We start from the raw sequence: 21,198 nt of genomic DNA on the forward strand, positions 1-21,198 counted from the left end.
TTACCCGAGGCTCAGAGCAGCAGCAGCAGCAGTAGCCATGGCCACCCCAGAGCCCTGTCCCCTCCATCCTATCCCAGGATCCACTGGGTACTGGCTGTCCCAGGGCTCTTCCCATTGTTGGAGGATGTTGCCCCTCAGGGATGTCTTCCATGTTCCCGGAGAGGCTTGACTATTACTTTGCAGGTGAGAAGGGAAGTGTGAAGAGAGAGCAGCTCGGGAAAATGCAGAAGAAGAGAAAAGAGCAAACACTGCCCTTGTGACATCTTCCTTCCTGCTGCTATTACGTCACTGCCCATTAGTCAACACTCAATAGCTCCCTGTTCTCCACCATGCCAAGTCTGGACCCACCCCTCCATTCCACTCACTTCCTCAGGTCGCCAGGACATTCCATCCCTGGCCACTGACCACTACCTCCTGCACCTCCCTACCAGTCCCCCCTGTCTGGAATGACAGCATGCATCCAAATTTGGCTTGTCCTCCAAGACAGAGCTCAAACCTTTCTGATGATCTGCCTTCTTTAATCTTACTCCACACCACGGTTCTCAAGTATGGGCACGTGGCTAAATCACTCAGGAGGCTGGCAAACATACACATGCCTGAGCACCAACCCCCAGAGATTCCAATTTGCTCGGTCTGGGAAAGCTCTGGAATCTGCATTTTAACTAGCAGCCCAAGGATTTCTGAGGCAAGTGTTCCAAATAGACAATGCCTGCAAAAGCTCCGTTTGAGGTCAGATGGGCTCTGAGGCGTTCGTCAGGTACCCGTCCTGTGTGCAAGTTGTGCGCATCCCTAAGCTCCCAGCCCAGGCAGAGGCATGAAGCCCGCAAACATGACAGTGCTAGCAGTAACCACGACAAATCAGATATTTGTCATCTTTTGGTTCTCCAGCACCCAATACCTTCTCCACCTGGGGGACATGCTTCAGTGCACAATTCTCACTAGAGCACAGAGATCTACTTCCTCTACTATTGAGGGTGGAGGCAGAGATTTCTCCTGCCCCTCTCCCCAACATCTATGTGCCACGCATGTGACTTGACCTGAGTTTGGCCAGACGCAATATCCTGTCCAGGATTCTGGATCCTGAAGGTGTGATACAAGATGCAGAGCCAGTTGGAGATGGCTGTCACAGAAGAAGTTTAAGCACTGAGGGTCCAGGAAAAACATGGTGCCAAAGACGGGGTGACTTCAAGAGTGCAAGGGCAGGGGCACCAATGGCAACATCACTAGATTGTGTGACATTGTGAATTATAAGAAATACGTGTTTGGTCATTCAGATAATCGAAATATATTTCTCATATATATTTGGACTTCATCCACATCGTCTGGATCATAGCTCCCAAAGTCCTTGAAATTTCATGAGCCATTAGAGCAGTGGGAGCATCTTTTGTCATATTTGGTCTCTTGTCCTCACTTCCTGGAAACACTTCAGAGCCATAAAGGTGTCATGGATGTCCTGTTGTTCGTAACAAGCCCCTTGCTGCTACCTCTGAGTTTGTCAATGTGGTGACTTTTGGAAATCCTGGAAGGAATGGGGCTGTTTCCTGGGGAACTAACCTTGTGACAAGGGTTGAAACTTTCAGTTCCACCCCCTGATTTCTGGGGAAGGCAGAAGGGCTTGAATCAGCCACAAATGACCAATGAGTTCATCAATCATTCCTGTGTAATGGAGCCTCCATGAAAAAAAAAAAAAAAAAAGGAGGGGGTTTGGAGTGCTTCCAGGCTGGGAAACCAGAATGTTTCCATGTGCCACTGTGCTGGGCTCCAAATTCCATGGGGACAGAAACCCCTTTGTTCAGGACCTTGCCTTATTTATTTTTCTGGCTGTTGATTCATACCCTTTAATAGTCTTTTATAAAACACCAGTAATCTAGTAGGTAAAATGTTTCTCAGTTCTGTGAGTTGCTCTAACAAATAGATGGAATCCAAGGAGGGGATCACTGGAACCTCCCAGAGCAGGTAGATCAGAAGCACAAGTGATAGCCCGCGCTTGTCAATGGCATCTAAAGATGGGGAGGGAGAGTCTTGTGGGACTGAGCCCTCAATCTGTGGAATCTGATGCTATCTCTGGGTCGATAGTATCAGAATTGAGTTGAATTTCAGGACACCCAGCTGGTGTCCCAGAATTGCCTGTTGATGTGGGGAAACCACCCCCTCCCGGAACATTCACACACACACATTGGAATTGGGTGCAGAATTCTAATCGGTGATCCAACCCTTTGACTGTCTCATGCTATGACCTTAACTGTGGCCTCTGCAGTCCGTTGCCTCTTGGTTTCCCCAGGTAGACTTCTGCAGTCTGTCCCTGTGTGCACTTTTATTCTCACTCTGCCTTCCTCCTCTGTCTGCTCTATAACTCCCCTGTAGCTCCCATGCTCACCCATGAAATAGATGTTCAGGCCCAGCCATGTCTTGCAAACTCTAACAGATTTAAATCAGTATTTTCTGATTTTCTACTTCTTCTGTTCTGAAAGGGAGAGGGGCCTATTTGTGGGCCACCATCCCTGCCCCTCGTGTGACACAAGAACAAGAGGCATTTAGACATAGGCAGAATTCCACCATGGACCATTCTTTATGGCTTCCAGGCCCTTGGTCTTCAGCAAAGGAACTCTAGCCTTTGTTCTTGCTAGTAAGTAGTGACTTACTGCTCATGTGGCCTCATTCTAGTCACATACTTCTATTTTTTTCACTTAAGATTTTATTTTATTTTATCTTAGCTTATTCTATTTTAATTCCAATGTAGATAACATACAGTGTTATATTAGTTCCAGGTGTATAATGATTCAACAGTTCCATACATTACTCAGTGTTCATCAAGATAAGTGGACTCTTAATCCCCATCACCTATTTCCTCCATCCCCTCACCCACCTCCCTTCTGGTAACCATCAGTTTGGTCTCTATAGTTAAGAGTCTATTCCTTGGTTTGGCGCTCTCTTTTTCTTTTTCTCTTTTTTTTTTCTTTTCTTTCTTTCTTTCTTTTCTTTTTTTTTTGGCTCATTTGTTTCTTAAACTCCACATATGAGTGAAATCATATGGTATTTGAATTCTCTGACTGGCTTATTTCGCTTAGCATTATACTCTCTAGGTCCATCCTTGTTGATGCAAATGGCAAGATTTCATTCTTTTTTATGGCTGAGTAATATCTATTGTGTATCTACACCACATCTTCTTTATCCATTCATCTATGGATGGACACTTGGGCTGCTTCCATAGATTAGCTATTGTAAATAATGCTGCAATGAACTTAGGGGTGCATGTATCCATTCAAATTAGTGTTCTGTATTCTTTGAACAAATATCTAATAGTGTGATTCCTGGATCATAGGGTAATTCTATTTTTAATTTTTTGAGGAACCTCCATATTGTTTTCCACAGTGGCTGCACCAGTTTGCATTCCCACTGACAGTGCAAGAGAGTCCCCCTTTTTTCTCGTCCTCACCAACACCTGTTGTTTCTTGTGTTGTTGATTTTAGCCATTCTGACAGGTGTGAGGTAATATCTCATTCTGGTTTTGATTTGCATTTCCCTGATGATGAGTGATGTTGAGAATCTTTTCATGTGTCTGTTGACCATCTGTATGTCTTCTTTGGAGAAATGTTTGTTCGCATCTTCTGCCCGTTTTTTTTTCTTAAATTTTTAATGTTTTTATCTATTTTTGAGAGACAGAGAGTGAGCAGGGGAAGGACAGAAAGAGAGAGAGGGAAACACAGAATCCAAACCAGGCTCCAGGCTCTGAGCTATCAGCACAGAGCCCGACGCGGGTCTTGAAACCATGAACTGTGAGATCATGACCTGAGCCAAAGTCAGACGCTTAACCAACTGAGCCACCCAGGCACCCCTGCCCATTTTTTCACTGGATTATTTATGGGTTTTTTGGTGTTGAGTCATGTAAGTTCTTTGTATATTTTGGATACTAACCTTTTATCAGATATGTCATTTGCAAATAATGACATTCAGTAGATGGCCTTTTAGTTTTGTTGGTTGTTTCCTTTGTTGTGAAGAAGCTTTTTATTGTGATATAGTCTCAATAGTTTATTTTTTGCTTTTATTTCCCCTCCCTCAGCTGATGTCAGAGAAATTATTGCCCGTGTTTTCTTCTAGGGTTTTTATGGTTTCAGGTCTCACATTTATGTCTTTAATCAATTTTGAATTTATTTTTGTGTATGGTATAAGAGAGTGGTCCAGTTTCATTCTTTTGCATGGAGCTGTCCAGTTTTCCCAGTACCATTTGTCGAAGAGACTGTCTTTTTCCCATTGCATATTCTTGCCACTTGCCTCTTGCATAATCTTGTCAAAGATTAATTTACCATATAATTATGGGTTTATTTCTGGGCTTTCTATTTTGTTCCATTGACCTATGTATCTACTTTTGTGCCAGTACCATACTGTTTTGATTACTACAGCTTTGTAATATAGAAGTCAGGAATTGTGATGTGTCCAGTTTTGTTTTGTTTTGTTTTTTCAAGATTGCTTTGGCTGTTCAGGGTCTTTTGTGTCTCTGTACAAATTTTAGGATTGTTTGTTCTAGTTCTATGAAAAAGGCTGTTGGTATTTAGATAGGGGTTACATTAAATCTGTAGCTTGCTTTGAGTAATATGGACACTTTAACAATATTTGTTCTCCCAAACCACAAGTATGGAATATCTTTCCATTTCTTTATGCCATCTTCAAATTCTTTCATCAATGTTTTATAGTTTTTAGAGTATAGGTTTTTCACCCCTGGTTACATTTATTCCTAGGTATCATTATTTTTGTGCAATTGTAAACGGGATTATTTTCTTAATTTCTCCTTCTACTGCTTCATTATTAGTGTATAGGAAGACAATGGATTTCTGTGCATTGATTTTGTATCCTGGGACCTTACTAGATTCATTTATCAGTTCTAACAGTTTTTTGTTGTTGGACTCTTTAGGGTCTTTTTATAGAGCGTATCACGTCATCTACATATAGTGAAAGTTTTACTTCTTTCTTACCATCTTGGATTCCTTTTATTTCTTTTTGTTGTCTGATGGCTAGGACTTCCAGTACTATGTCAAATAAAAACAGTGAGAGTAGACATCCTTCTCTTGTTCCTGACCTTAAGGAGAAAGCTCTCAGTTTTCCCCCGTTGAGTATATTGTTAGCTCTGGGGTGTTTATGTAAGGCCTTATTACGTTGAGGTATGTTTCTACTCACCTACGTTTTGGCCTTCATGGGTATGTTCTAAGGATCCAGAGATCAAATGTTCCCCTGACAATGCACCCAATCGACAAATGAGATTCTCTATAAGTCCTATGCTTTGGATCTTATCTCATCCCATACCTTCCCAGGATACAACCTTTTGGTTGACTTGGTTTCTCTATCCCAAATAAGGAATTCTTACCATGGTGTCTTGTCTTCTCCTCATTCCATGGTTTTCAACCCCCCTCTCTGGAAGTATGGGAAAGGGCCACAGATGAAAAGAGAAATTCATGCACCTGATTCTAGAGGAGAGGAAGGCCCAGGGGCAGGAAGAACACGATGCTTCTGTAGTGGGAGCTCCTTCCAGGTCAGGCCTAAATGTTATGGCCCAGGGCAAGAACAAGGGCAGAATTAGCAGCAGTGCCCTCTGTATACACCGCACAACCCCCACAAGACAGCGACACTGAAGAGCATTGGACTCTGTCTTTATTTAAGGCAAATCTGGAGCCGCTGGTAGAATGGGCATGTTTGCAATCGAATCTTCTCTTCTGAGGAGACGAACTCACACACCCAAGGTTATTAGTGAATTAACCGAGCTGGGAAGGTGGGACCTGAGCCTTAGAGAAAACCTGTGTCACAGATTCAACTCCTGTCACTGTCCCTCCTTCCCTTCCTCCTCACACCCTTCCTCAGGCAAAATTGAGGTCAGAGGTTACTCTCATGGGTTCGCAGCCCTAGGGTCCAAATGACCTCTGTGTCACAGCCAACAGGACCGTGAAGACCAGGCTCTTGCTCAGAACTCCACACAACACGATAATGATGATGCTGGTCACAGAGACCCTGGGGGAAAGAAGAGACAATGAAGCTGCTACCACTGATGCACGCCTCACACTTGAGTGTTTACAAAAGTCCTTCACGCCCCTTCTCTTAGCTGCTTAGGTCCTCCCAGCACCTGTCCCCATACTGACCAGCCCTGTGCCTTTAGTGTGTCCCATTGCCTAAAACTGCTGACTAAAAATATATCTAGTAAAGAGCATAGGCCCACGTGCAGAAGAGGCTTGGGGTGGGATGGGGGGAGGGGAGGGGAGGGCTGCCAGCTTGGGCTCCTCTTCCTCACTGAGATGCACCAGAGAGCCAAGTTCCAGAAAGGAAACCTGGTTTCTAGTCTCAGCAGCAGAGCCTAGTTCCTTGGAGGGCCTCACTGCTCTGGCCTCTGTTTCCCCATCTGTAAACAGAAGCCAGTCCTCACCAAAATCCCACCATGATTTTTTACAGATTTTAGCATAATGATTCTAAAAGGCCTGGGAGGGGCGCCTGAGTGCCTCAGTCTATTAAGCGACTTCAGCTCAGGTCATGATCTCATGGTTTGTGAGTTCGAGCCCCGCATCAGGCTCTGTGCTGACATCTCAGAGCCTGGAGCCTGATTCGAATCCTGTGTCTCCCTCTCTGTCTCTCTCTCTCTGCCCCTCTCCCACTCGCGCTTGCTCTCTCTCTCTCTCAAAAAATAAAAATAAACATTAAAATAAATACATAAATAAAAGTCCTGGAAAAGCATTAGTGGATACCATAAGAAGGAGATGCCCATGAGTGAGGAAACTTGACCTGTCTAGACAGACAGTGATATGGAAACGGATTACAGCACAGCTAATCTGCATGATAACGCACAGGGTCAAAAGAAGTAGGCGGCAGTGAAACAAACAGAAGCCCAGCTGTGGACCTAATGTGACGAACAAATTTAACATCTAAGGAAATTAGCAGCCCAGGAGGAAGTCAAGGATTGTTTAGGAACTAATCTTGGGACATCTGGATCGCAATATGAAGAAAAAGTCATCTTTTATACAATTTATAACATACAGCAAAATACATCCCTCCCCCACCCCCGCAAGAGGGACTAAAGATTTAAATAAAATGGGGAAAAAAAAGCATCGAGGAAATAGCATTGAGCACATCAAGGAATAAAACAAAGCAATCGTTTAAACATCAACACATCTGCCCACGCAAAACTTAAAATCGAATGCGCGAACTCGCTGGCAAAGGGAGAAATGAGAGAATGGCCGTGGAAAGAGGCAGAGGCCCCTTTACGCTGCCAGGGGACTGGGAGCCTTCCTCCTTCACCTGGAGCTACACCTCCCAGCGGATGGTCAGGTTCAGTCCCTGGTGGCTCCTCTGGGGCTCTGTGGCTGGCGGTTACAATAGCGCCCTCCTTGGTGGGATGCAGCCCGCTGCTCAGCTGGGCTAACTGGGTGTTCAAGTCTCCTCTACCCTCCTAGCCCTATCACACTCTCATGCCCGGAGCGCCTGGAGGGCATCCACTCTTGAAGGCCAGCGCCCACCGCACCCCTTTCTGAGGCTGCACACAGACTGCCCGACCACTGTCCCCACCCCAGTGCCTGGGAATTCGTGTGCCCCTGGGCCGTGCCTGAGGGAAGACTGGGAATTCAGGAGTATAAATACTTCAGCTCCCGCAGCCCCTGATGTACGCAAGGCCCATGGGTTCCACCAGAAACCCCGTGCGGGACTGAGTCCCAGAGTTCCCCACTGTGGGACAGGGCGTGGTAATGACACCCTTGCTAGGCTTCCTTCTTTTTGCCTTTTTTGTGCTTCCTATATTTGTACAAGACCTTTCTCTTTGTCTGCTTCTGGGGAACGCACCCTAAGGCAGGGGGACAGTGTCTTCCCCTGAGATGCTCCCCCATCCGGCCCCAGATTGGAAGCTCACTTCTCCCATCACCTGGGCAAACAGCCTCCTGTACTAAATCATCTCTTCTTTCAAACAGTTCAAGGGCTCCTGCTTCCCTGGCTGGATTCTGACTGATAGAATGGTTCACATTAGTTAAGAAAGTTAATAGAAGAGACGCAGCTTCTGGTAACAAAGTGGGCAAAAAGTATGCACTCTCAATTTCCATGCTGGAAAATCAAACTAATTTAAAAAGAAAACTGTTGGGTGGCTCAGTCAAGCATCCAACTCTTGATCTGGGCTCAGGTCACGATCTCAAGGTTTGTGAGTTCCAGCCCCTCAGCGGGCTCTGTGCTGACAGCATGGAGCCTGCTTGGGATTCTCTTTCTCCCTCTCTCTCTACCCTGCCCCTGCTAGTGCTTTCTCTCTCTGTCTCTCTCTCTCAAAAATAAATAAACTTAAAAAGAAAAGAAAAGAAAAATATTCATTCTCACTAGATCGTGTATTTAGTCCCCAAAGGTTTAATAAGCACCTACTGTGTACCAAGCACTTAGGCTGGTACCAGCAAAACAACCATTAGGGGTGTGGGGAGGAAGGCAGTGCCTGTACCCTCCTGGAGCTCCTCGTGCATGGTAGGAGAGAGCTGAAAGCAGGTGTCAGTTCACATCCGATTTAGCAGGCATATTTTCCACATACTAAATCCTTATAGGCAAAGGATCCCCACAGTGATAACTGCTTCACTTATACAGTGTGGATCGCAACACAAAGTGCTTCCAATCTTTGGAGGACCATTTGGCAATATGGATACAGAGTGATATAAACGTTCACATTCTCTGAAGGGAATTTCTTTTGAATAAATCATTTAAAAGAAGAAAAAGGATGTCTGCAAAAATGTTCATCTCAGAGTTATCAATACTATCAAAAATGATGAGGTACCTGGGTGGCTCAGTCGGTTAAGCGTCTGGCTTTGGCTCAGGTCATGATCTCACAGTCTGTGAGTTTGAGCCTCGCGTTGGGCTCTGTGCTGACAGCTCAGAGCCTGGAGCCTGCTTCGGACTCTGTCTCTGTCTCTTTCTCTCTGCCCCTCACCTGTTCACACTGTGTCTCTCTCTCTTAAAAATAAACATTAAAAAAAAAAAAGATGGGGTGCCTGGGTGGTTTAGTCGGTTGAGCATGCGACTTCAGCTCAGGTCATGATCTCGCAGTTTGTGAGTTCAAGTCCCACGCCTGGTTCTGTGCTGACAGCTCAGAGCCTGGAGCCTGCTTCAGATTCTGTGTCTCTCTCCCTCTCTGCTCCTCCCTCGCTCACGCTCTGTCTCTTTCTATCTCTCAAAAATAAATAAATAAATAAATAAATGTTAAAAAAAATAAAAACAATCTCAGTGTCTATAGACAGACAAGTGAAGACATAAGCTCTGGCTTTTCCACTGATAGAAAAAGATGCATTTGTTGAGATGACAATCACAAAGTCTAGCAACATCAAAGAACAGTTTTAGCATGGAAAAATAATGGCAAGTTTGTAATTAGAATTACTGCCATGTTAAATATGTATGAACATGAAGAGAGACTAGAAAGAGAATGTGGAGTTAGGACGTGTTAGATCAGCGGGAATATTTCTCTGTTAATTCAATACTTAATGATAAACACATTCAAAGATAAATCTACATTGAATAATGAACTGTAAAGAGGGGCATGCATACAAAGCTAATGGTTCTTAGCTTTGCCTGCATATTAAGAAATCTCCTGAAGTTCTCATAAAAATACTGAGACCAGCCCCATCTCCAGAAATACTGATCTATTGGCCTACAGGAGGGCACATGCATCGGTATTAAACACAAATCAAAACAAAAGTAAACACTCCAGGTAATCCTAACACACAGCAGCCACTGAGAGCAGTTGGGCTAGGTTCTGGCTTCCAGCTCCACATTTTCTAGCCTCCCTACTTCTGATTAGACAAGGAAACAAGCCAGAGAGGGTTTGTGACTCACCCAAAGTCACACAGCCAATCAATCTGGCTGGCACTGGAATCCAGGGGCCCTCGCTCTGAGTGCTTTCTCCACTACACCATTAGGCCCATGGAGTTGGCTGAGACCCATGGGAATTGAGCAAAGATACCCTTTTCCTCTTCTTACTCCTCTAGTGTGCAAGGAAACAGGTGAACTGGGGAGAGTGGCAGCCGCTCCAACAGCCTCCTGCCCACTCTAGCACCACTTGCTTCCTCCCCGAGGAAGTTTCACCAGACTTAGGGGACTCAGGTCTGTGCCTGCCCTCCCCTGTCCCCCATCCATCACTCTCCACATCTTCTCAAGCACATGGACTCGGAATCAAACCAGGGGCCCAGAGACCTGAAAACATAGCTGGTGACATCTGTCACATTTGTGATGTTGACTCCAAAGCCAGGAGAGGAGAGGTCAGCAGTTGATTTGGGCGGGAGTTTGGTCACAGTCCTGGGTCTGTCAACGAGTGTGCCCTGGGGTCTGGTGGTGGTAGGAGGAAAGGTGGAAATCTGCAGTTTCCGGGTATGATTCTCATCCGAGGCAGTGGTGTTTAAAGGATCTGCAAGAAAGCACATTGGATAAACAGATGGATAAATTGATGAATGAATTGTCAGGAAGTGGGTGGGTGGAAGGAAGGAAAGAAGGAACGAAGGAAGGATGGGAGGAAGGAAGGAAGGACGTAAGGAAGGAGGGAGAGATGGCAGGGTAAATGAAACTGAGGAGGGAAATGAACATGGCCATTCATGAAGCAAGTTTTGCTTTTGCTAAGATTAAAGAATTAGTGTGAGGTCAGCGTGGGTCAGAGACAGGAAAAAGGAAAGAAGGAAGGAAGAAAGAGAAAAATAGAAAGAGGGAGAGGAGAGGAGGGAGGGAGGAGGGTATGGAGGGAGAGAGAGGGAACGAAGGGAACTGTCAAGCTACTCCTGTCGTTGCAATTGCACTTGCCTGCCTTCACCAGTCCATCTGCCTCCACCTTCTTCAAGAATAATTCCCCAATTACTTGACCTTATACCATTCTCTGCCTTGCAATCACCAGAACCTGTAGCGTATTGCTTTTCAAATTATCTTTTATTAATAGATTGCATATGAACTTTGCATTCCTTAGGCTTAGGATTCCCCAGGTGTTAGGAACTAGAACCTTCCTCCCTTTCCTCTCCTTCCTTAATTTCTCCAGTTAACATCTACCGAGGCCCTACTGTGTGCCAGACGCTACATTAGTTGCTAGGGATACAGAGCTGAGAAAGGCACAGGCCATTTTCTCAGGGTGCTCAGAGATGAGCATGGGAGGCAGATAAGTAAACTGGCCACTACTATCCAGTGAGACCGCATCACCTATGAGAGGGGACCCAAGGTGAGCTCTGGAGCTTTGCTACCCAAAATGGGAGCCATAGGCCAGCCTTAGTGGCAGCATCACCAGTGAGCAGATCAGAAATGCTCAATCTAGGTCCTGCCCTAGACCTATGGTGTCAGAGACTGCTCTTTTGAAATAAGATCCCCAGGTGGTTTGTGCACACAGTAAAGTTTGAGAAGCACTGCTTTGGAAGCACACAGGAAGGCCATCAGATGCACCCTTGGGAAGGAAATAGCAGATCACAGAGGCTTTCCAAAGAAATGACTTCCACGTGGGGACCTACGGAATGAGACTAAGTTATCCAAGTCTACCACTCATCTTTCACTGTACCCCACTTCCTACAATAGCACCCCAAATTAAGCTCTGCTACCCCAAGAGGAATCTCATACATAGAAGGCCCTTCTTACTATTGGACCAAATGCCTTTCAGAGACCTCAGATGAGAGACAAGGAACTTCTGGGAGAAGCCAAGATGCTAGAAATCCTAAGCCACGCCCCTGTTGGTGCTACCACGACCACCCATACCCCCATCTGCCCTGGCTTTCCCCATCCTCTTACCCCCCTCCAGGTCACTTACCCTTGATCACCACCACGTGGAAAAGGGGGGACAGGACATCCGGCTCTTTGGAAAAGTAGTAGATCACACACCGATACAATCCTGAATCCTCCACTTGAAGATTGGTCATTTGGACGTGCAGGATGGCCTCACTGGGGATGTCTTCTAGGAAGTACCTGCCCTCCCGGACTTGACTAGGATTGCCTGAAGTACTCGTTGTTAAGGCCAGCGTCACAGGCTTCCTTCCATCTATCAGCTTCTGCCAAGCTTTCTGGCTGTAGGAGTACTTCTCGGTGGAGAAGGGACAATTTACATTCAGGGTCTCCCCCTCTTTTATAAATTTTTCTTCTTTTGATTCATTTTCAGCTTGGAGTTCTGTAAGCAGGGAAGCAGAGTTAGACCCTGTGAGGAATCCTCTTTTTCGGGTTCAACTACTCATTTTTCAGATAAGATCCTCAAGGCCTACAGAGAACATGCAACCTTCCCTGCGAGCCACATTAGACTCCAGATCTTTTTACTGTGAGTAATTTTTCTTTTACTCCAAGAGCTAGACTGCATGGTGTTGTGCAAACTTTCATAAATGATTGGTTTTGAGAGGAAAAAAATGCCTGATTGGAGACGGAACATGAGACATGTGCCGAGACCATGCACGACAGGGGTATGACAGAAGGGAAGATCATAGAGAAGGACATACAAGGTGATGAGTGGACGTGAAGGCATGATACTAGCCGAGAGTGATTCCTCCAAACAGCTAGGGGAACTGCATCTAAGTAGGGGACAGAGATCAATTCTGGTCTGGTCTAAGGAAGCTTTGCCAACAGGAGGGCCAAGTTGAGTGGAAATAGGAAGATCCAGATCTATGTTTTTGGCTGGACACAACAGGGTTCTGTAACTTTACTGGGGGTCTACGGTTTATCCACTCAAGCCTGGGTTCCTTTCTTCTTTAGAACACCAAGTAATGGGCTGGACAGTAATGTTGGGTCACGCTGTGGGTCAGGCTACCACTACCTACAACTACTACTGCTTTTATTAATACTACCGCATGCACACACACTCAAATCCTCAGGCAATAGCTCTGAGAATGCCCATTGAAAAATGCCAACAGCTGCCCCTTTGATGGAGCGCCTGGGCTATCATCACAGCCCACCTGTATGTTCATCCCAGCGTGGGCCAAGAGTTCCAGCGGGCCCTCCGCCTTACCTTAAGAAGACTCAACTCAGAGACTCCTGGGGATTTTGAAAATGAAACCAGGCCAATTCTTCTGGGACCAGACTGCAGTTCCTAAGGAAACCTCAAAAGCAAGCTCCCTGGAAAGTCCCATGAACTCTGGTCAGAAATGTCCCTCCAAGAGACAGGCAAGGGGGCTGGTTAACTCACTCATCAATGCGTGGCTGAGAGCCTGCTGTGTGCCAGGCACTGTGCTGAGCTCTGAGGAAGATACACACCTCCTCTGTCCACCCTCTGTAACATTAATGTAAGAGGTTATAGATAAATTATTTGCCAACTGCCTGGACAAGGTGGATGCTATGCTCTGAATGTGTGTGTCCCCCACCTCCCCAAATTCATAGGTTGAAATCCAAGCCCCCAAGGTGACGGTGTTAGGAGATGATTAGGTCATGATTAATGCCATGAACAGGATTAGTGCCCTTATCAAAGAGGCTCCAGAGAGCTCCCTCGTCCCCTCCACCCTGTGAGGACATAGTGAGAAGTCCAAAGTCTACCACCCGGAAGAAGGCCGTCACCAAAACCCAACCAGACAGGCAGCATGATCTTGAACTTCCAGCCTTCAGACTGTGAGAAATAAGTACCTGTTGCTTATAAGCCACCCAGTCTGTGGTATTTTGTTAGAGTAGCTCAAACAGACGAAGAGAGTGGGAGTTACAGGAGTCTGAGATTATGCACAAATTTGCCTGTCCTTTGTGAGAGGAGACAGTAAGGAATCAGTGCTGGAGTGCTATGTGTGCACCATGTATACCACTGTGAGAAAGGAATACCTGATGTTAATAACAAAGAACAAATAACAAAGAACAAATACCTTTTATTGCTAAGTGTTTAAAAGTACTATCTTGTTTCATCTCCCTGGCTTCATCACTGAAGCTTCAAAACGGATAAGGTTGATACCTGTCATTATTCCTATTTCATAGATAAGAAAATTGAGGCACAGAAAGGTGATTTCATAACCCAGAGGTTATTAAGTGATTCACCCAAAGTTCCACAGTAGAAAGTGGTAGAGTCAGGATTCAAGCCTGAATAGTCTGACCCTAGACTTAGGTCCAAACCTCGGAGCTAGGTTGGCCAAGGGAGCTGTCTGGTTTGGAGGAGAGCAGTCTCATCCAACGCCTGAATAGGTACCTAGCAATATTGGAGCTAGATGGAGTTTTTAGGTTACCCCCAACCCACCCCCATAGGACACAATGACATATACAGGGCTGGTTTTCTCCCACACAAATACACAAGCGTCAACCCTCCATCTCCTCCCAGTTCTCCTTTGGAGAAACATGAATATGACACAAGGGAATGAGAACCAAGCTCTTGTCTGCCCATCTAGGTTATCACCCCAGCTCCAAGCAGATGCAGCATGCCGTGTGTGTGCAGGCTCTGCATGGTGAGTGTCTGTGATCTTGCTCAAAGTAGTTGGTTCCTGAAAAACACCCTTTCCTTATAATCTTTCCAAGGCAAAGCCTTCTTTTCCTTGCTGTTGACATTTTCCCTCTCTCTGGTTTTATCCCAATTTATTCATAAGGATTGGGGTGGAGGGCAACTAAAGCCCCAAATGCTTTCATCTTTAGTGAAAGCATGAGCTGTACCACAAGAGAAGTGAGGGTGTGGTAATGGGGCAAACCCACCAAGCTATGGCAACAATACCCTCCAACACCAGTAGACAGCAGCCACCTGTGGTTACAGCTCCCATGAAAATGGGCACCAGGCCCGTTCTCTTCACTTCTGTTCTGCTATGCCTCAGCAATAGCAGATTTCCCAGCCCATAGGTGGGCCCTGGGAAATATTTGTTTAATTAATTATGTCTTTTAGGGTTAATAGATGGTCAACATCAGGGGCGTCTGGGTGGCTCAGTCAGTTAAGCGACCGACTCTTGGTTTCAGTTTGGGTCATGATCTCACGATTCATGGGCTTGAGCCCCATGAGCTCTGCCAGTGCAGAGCCTGCTTGGGACTCTCTCTCTCCCTCTGTCTCTGCCCCTCCCCTGCTCATGGTCTCTCTCTCTCTCTCTCTTTCAAAATAAATAAAACTTAAAAAAAATAGATGGTCAACATCAAAAGCATCATGAGGGACTATAAAAAACAAAAGCTTCAAACTCAAACATTATTTCGGATCATGTCAAATTTAGGCTTGCTCTATCATTTTCCCATCCAGGGTTTTGCATATCTCTGACAACATCAAAACACACAGATAGTCCATTTCCCTAATTCACCCCTTTTATTTCTGTTCTCAGGCCCTCTATATTCTCCCGATTCTGTTAAGTTTGGGCAGAGAAACCCAGTCTGGCATGTCTACCGGTTGACTCTATCCTGGGTGGCCACTTCCCCTGGAGCTTCCAAAGAAAAGGGAAGCTTTTTCTGTGGTGGGATCCCCAAGGTTCTGGGCAGAAGCCTTACCGGGTTCTTCACCTTACCTGAGATGAAGACCATCCACAGCAGCCCCCAGAGCCCAGCCTTCTTCATCCTTCATGTGTACCAACCCCAACAGCCACGGTGGTGCCTGGGACATTCTGACCTAGAGGCTCCAGAAAGTTGCACAACAGGATATGAAGCCATTACTGGGAGGTACTGAGGTTGATGCTCTGTTTCCGTCACTGGTTGCCTTGGTTCCAAACGTCAAGGACAACACAGGAATCCAGAGACAGGGCTCAAGTCTCAGGCTTCTCTGAATCCCAGCTTCCTGTTCTCAGGGGATATTGACAATTGCCTTTTCAGCCAATCTTACAAAATTTTAGTGAGAATAATACTTGATGTAAGCAAAAGTAAGGTGTCACTATTATCAGGGAACTAGAGGGCCACCTTGCTCTCTCGAGGCCGGGTCTCCATCCCATCCAGTTCAATGTAGATAAGTGCACCACGTACATGGAGGGATGGGTTTGGGATAATAATGCCTCACTTTTAGGGCTATTATGAGGATGAAATGGGGTCCCTATGAAAAGTGCCCAATACTGTACCTAATGCACATGTTTTTCTACATCCTGTCCTTACTCACCCCTCCCCCGATTCCCTTGGCTTTTTCTGACTGGAGGCTCACCCCCTCTCCTCCTGGTTGTCCCACACCCTGCACTTGCCCTCAGCCCCCTGTCACAGACGTGGCCTTGGAGCTCATGTAAGTGTAGGAAACCCCAGAAATGATTGGAGAGGACATGGCCGCTATTAAACAAGAATAGACTTAGTTGTTTTTTTTTTTTTTTTTTTTTTTTTTTAACGGAAACAGGATATAGGACAGGACAGTGATGGAAGAAGGAAAAATTCAACAGTTGTCATACTAGAAACAATAAAAGGCAAATTTCATGTTGTGGAAAATCCAATCAATAACAGAAAAGAGTCACTTCAGAAATATACCCAAATGTGAAATGAACATAGACATTTTGAAGAGCTCAGAAATACGTTACAGGGAGAGTCCTAGAAATCCAATAAATTGTCTACAAATAAGAGATGCTCCTGAATTATAATATGGAACAGTGAGTCATAAATGAGGATGTATATAAATACTTTCAGCACAGTATAGCAACTACACTCAAGAATGCCATATTGCATATTCAGAAGTTGCTAAGAAAAGAGATCTGAAAATTCTCATCACACACAAAAGATTCTGTAACTGTGTATGGTGACATATGTTAACTAGACTTACCATGCTGATCATTTTGCAATAATACAAATATTGAATTATTATATTGTATGCTTGAAACTAATATAATGTTATATGTCAATGATACCTCAATTAAAATAAAACACTTGCTAGATCTGAAAAGAAATCTGGAATTGGAGATTGAAAGTCCAACAAAGGCAAGGAAAAAATTCATGAAGGGAGACCAAGAAAGCTTTCAGGTGAAAACTTTTAATTTCAATAAAAAAGTTTTTTGCAACATGGAACTTTGGGAACTCTGAAATACAGTAGGGAACTTCCTCAGAAAGTTAAAAATAGAACTACCCTAAGACTCCGCAATTGCATATCTACTAGGTACTTACCGAAATAATACCTTTGGGTATTGTACCCAAAGGATACAAAAATACAAATTCGAGGGGGCACATGCACACCAATATTTAGCAGCACTATCAACAATAGCCAAACTATAGAAAGAGCCCAGATGTCCATCAACTAATGAATGGATAAAGATGTGCATTGTGTATACATACGCGATGGAATACTACTCGACAATCAAAAAGAACGAAATCTTGTCATTTGCAACTCCGTGGATGGACCTAGAGAGTATAATGCTAAGCAAAATAAGTCAGTCAGAGAAAGACAAATGCCATATGATTTCACTCATATATGGAATGTAAGAAACAAAACGGATGAACGTAGGGGGGTAAGAAAGAGAGAGGCAGAAAACAGACTGTCAACTATAGAAAACAGAGTGCTGCTGGATGGGAGGTGGGCAGGGGGGTGGGTTACATAGGTGATAGGGAGTAAGGCATACACTTGTGATGAGCATCAGGTATGGTGTCGAAGGGTGGAATCCCTATCTTGTACACCTGAAACTACTAATACACTGTATGTGAACTAACTGGAATTTAAATAAAAACTTGAAAAATAAATAAATAAAAAGATTCCCGCGGCTAAACAAAGAGGGGAAAAAACACCTTGATTCCTTCAAAAGAACTGAAATGAGCAGGACTCAGGCTTCTTTTCTAAGCAACAAATGCTAAGAGGCAGTGGGATGATGTGTAAAGAACATTAGGACTAGAATTTTATGCCCACACTGATTGCTATTCGAGTATAAAAACAACTAAGAGGTACGGTTATGTCTGCAAATTAAGAAAAAAATCCAAGGTTAACTTTGACTTTTTTTTTAATGTTTATTTTTGAGAGAGACAGAGAAAGAAAGAGAGAGTGCAAGCAGGGGCAGGGCAGAGAGAGAGGGAGACACAGAATCCGAAGCAGGCTCCAGGCTCTGAGCTGTCAGCATGGAATCCGACATGGGGCTCAAACTCACAAACTGTGAGACCATGATCTGAGCCAAAGTCAGAGGCTTAACCGACTGAGCCACCCAGGTGCCCCAACAAACTGCTTAATGTAGTAATTTCTAAAATATGCATAGTAGTAGAGACACTGAAATCATATTATGACACCCTGCAAAGATTATTGTACTTAAGGTTTTACTAAAGCTCCTTCTATTTCTTGTTCTATAAATAATATCAGGATCCAGTCTTCAGACTGTGCTTGGATTGAAATCTGCCAGACCCACTGTTTGTTTTACTCCTTCTGACCACAAGGAGGAAAAGTAGATGGAGGTTTTGAAATTTTCTGACTCAGAGAGGAGCCTATGTGATTTTTTACAGGGATGAGTCAGATTAGTACAGTTCATTTAACGAATCCCTTTTCTTACAACAAATTCCACACTTAAATAAACAACACAACACTTTCTAATTTTTTGTGTCTTTACATACTTTGTTTTGTGAGTCAATTTCCTACGAGATTAAGAGAGAATTTTTTTTCAGTGGTATTAGTTTTTGCTTCATGTACTTTGAGGCTTTGTTATTTGCTGTGCGTACATTTCAGATCATTAAATCTTCTGGGTGGATTGATGCTTTTATCATTATACAGCATCTATCTGTAGATATTCTCTTTTCTCTGAAGTCTACTTTAATCAGATATAAATATAGCCCCCCCTGCTTTCTTAAAACTTCATGTTGAGGCACCTGGGTGGCTCAGTAGGTTGGGCATCCGACTTTGGCTGAGGTCATGATCTCACAGTTCGTGGGTTCGAGCCCCACGTTGGGCTCTGTGCTCAGAGCCTGGAGCCTGCTTCGGATTCTGTGTCACCCTCTCTGTCTGCACCTCCCCTGCTCGCACTGGGTCTCTCAAAAATGAATAAACGTTAAAAAAATTTTTTTTTCACTTCACATTGGCATGGTATAGTTTTTCCATTCTTTTTCTTTCAACTTACTTGATTATTGACTTTGAAGGGAGTTTTTTATAAGCAGTATCCGGTAATTGTGATCTCTCCACTCTGTCGATCTCTGTCTTTTGAGGGGCATATTTCGACAGTTTAAATTTAAGGTAATTGGGGTACCTGGGTGGCTCAGTCTGTTGAGCGTCTGACTCTTGGTTTCAGCTCAGGTCATGATCTCTCGGCTCATGAGTTGGAGCCCCACATCAGGCTCTGCTCTGAAAATGTGGAGCCTGCTTGGAATTCTCTCTCCCTCTCTCTGCCCCTCCCTCACTGGTGCTGTCTCTGTCTCTCTCAAAATAAATAAATAAAACTCAAAAAAAATAAAAAATAAATTTAAGGTAATTATTGATATGTTAGCTCTTTAGGACTTGCTTTCTATTTCTTTCCTGTTGGTTCTCATTCTTCTGTTTTCCGTGGGGGAACCTCTCTGTAAACAGCCCGAGGAGGATTTCTAACTAGCCCTATCACAAGAAGCAGTTTGCTCCTTTACACCATCCTAACTGAAGGTAGCACCCGAGAGCACTTAATGAGAATAAAATCTTTCTCTGCCTGTCCTGTCTGTTCGTTTTGTGCATTTGAGGTAAACATAATGTAAATATTCTCTACTCCTCTATCCCTAAGTTTTCTGAATGGTTGGATGACCCAAAGTATTTTTTAAACAATTAAAAAAAATTTTTTAACATTTATTCATTTTTGAGAGACAGAAAGAGACAGAGCATGAGCAGGGGAAGGATAGAGAGAGAGGGAGACACAGAGTCTGAAGCAGGTTCCAGACTCCGAGCTGTCAGCGCAGAACCTGACACTGGGCTCGAACTCATGGACTGTGAGATCATGACCTGAGCCGAAGTTGGATGTTCAATCAACTGAGCCACCCAGGTGCCCCAACATGGAGAATTTTTAATTCTCAAACTAGCTTTCCCATCAGGCTGCTATCTCTTAAGGCTTCTCATTTAATCATCTTGGGACTTGGGACCTGGGGTTTCTTTTCATTTCACTGAAGCTGAGTCAAAAGTTTGCTTTCACACTTCATCCTTTGGCAGCCAGAGCACCAGGAAGGTTTATTTTTAAGGTACCGTGAGTTTTTTTCTATTTCCTTGTCAAACATTATTTTCAACACTATCACGAAAGCCTGTACAAATGTTATTCTGTTTTTTTTTTTTCTTCACCAAGTGACCAAAGTCAATATGTCCCAATCGTCATGATGGGGTAAGGTAGCAGTTTCTTTCTTCATATGGATTGGTTAAGTGCATATCTGTTCTAACCTAGCTGGAATATATGTGTGACATTTTTAAACAATGAGATGATGCTTATCTTCTTTTCTGGCTCAAAAGAGGGCTCCACGGGGTCTAGGACACAGATCTCTCAGATCTGCTGCTGGTGTCTCTAAGAAGGCTCAATGAGACTTTTACTGGGAGTGGAAAAATCTGCACACTGGGACCAATTGTGGCCACTGGAACCACAGCCCTTGCCCTGATGAAATGCATTGCTGTGCGACACTCAGAGGAGTAGGATGCAAACATCCTGTCCCCCTCCTTCAGTCCCCCGGTCTCCCTCCAGCCTCCCTACTGACAAAGCACAACAGGGAACCAGCAGCTAAAGAAGTCTACTTTCAGAATCTCAGCTCAGACCAGAGTAGAGAGAGATTTAATCTGGGAGACGATTGTTGAATAGCCAGCTTGCTCATAATGAACAAACAAGCCTCCCCTGGGTCATGGCATGGGAATCTTTCATGAGACTTGCTGACAGTGACTTTGAGCGGAGAACAGCCTTGGACGTGAAAACTCTTCTGCCCGCTCTGAAAACACACATACAATTAAATGTGAACATTTTTTTAACTCTGGGTGAAAAAAAAAAAACCAAGCTCTATGTAGCACTCATTATTATGTAAAGAAAAAGCCATTCTAGTTCTTCCTGAATACAATAAGATACTCAGCTTTTTGAGACTCCATTTGTCTTAATAAACTGACTGCTATTTCATTTTTGATGTTCACATAGTGACAGTTTGACCACTTGTGTGTGTGGGGGGGGGATGCTTTAAGCTGGCTTTTGTGCCTTTTACCACCACACAGGATGTCAAATACGTCCTCACTTGACAACACCAAGGTGGCACAGGCCAATCTTGAGTTCTCTCTTCCCAAACATGGAGTCAACCACCCTCCAAAAAGCTGAGAAGGCTTTAAGAGGAGAACAATATTAGGAACCAATATCTGGGACCAAGTAAAAACTATTAGTTGTTTCTCATGAGTATTATTATTACTGATGCAATCTTGCTTTATTTGTTTTTTAATATTTTTTCAGGTTTTTATTTATTTACTTTGAGAGAGAGACAGAGAAAATGAGAGAG

At 44.3% G+C, this 21,198-nt stretch overlaps 1 protein-coding gene across 4 annotated transcripts in view; it reads right to left on the bottom strand.

Annotated features, from left to right (window-relative positions):
* Positions 1-15,477, bottom strand: part of LOC115513920 (trem-like transcript 2 protein) — a 45,828-nt gene extending 30,351 nt beyond the window's left edge. For 3 of the 4 annotated variants that reach the window (XM_030315464.1, XM_030315462.1, XM_030315461.1), the window contains exons 1-3: positions 15,369-15,477; positions 11,759-12,112; positions 10,180-10,390 (exon numbers count right to left, since the gene is read on the bottom strand). In XM_030315464.1, coding sequence (XP_030171324.1) covers positions 10,180-10,390; positions 11,759-12,112; positions 15,369-15,417 — 614 coding nt within the window. In that variant the 5' untranslated portion in view covers positions 15,418-15,477. Of the gene's footprint in view, positions 1-5,625; positions 5,998-10,179; positions 10,391-11,758; positions 12,113-15,368 lie in introns of those variants that run through there. The other variant, XM_030315466.1, reaches the window with a different exon arrangement.
* Positions 15,478-21,198: the final 5,721 nt, after the last annotated feature.

Source organism: Lynx canadensis, chromosome B2, assembly GCF_007474595.2.
Source record: "Lynx canadensis isolate LIC74 chromosome B2, mLynCan4.pri.v2, whole genome shotgun sequence".
Lineage (NCBI taxonomy): Eukaryota > Metazoa > Chordata > Mammalia > Carnivora > Felidae > Lynx > Lynx canadensis.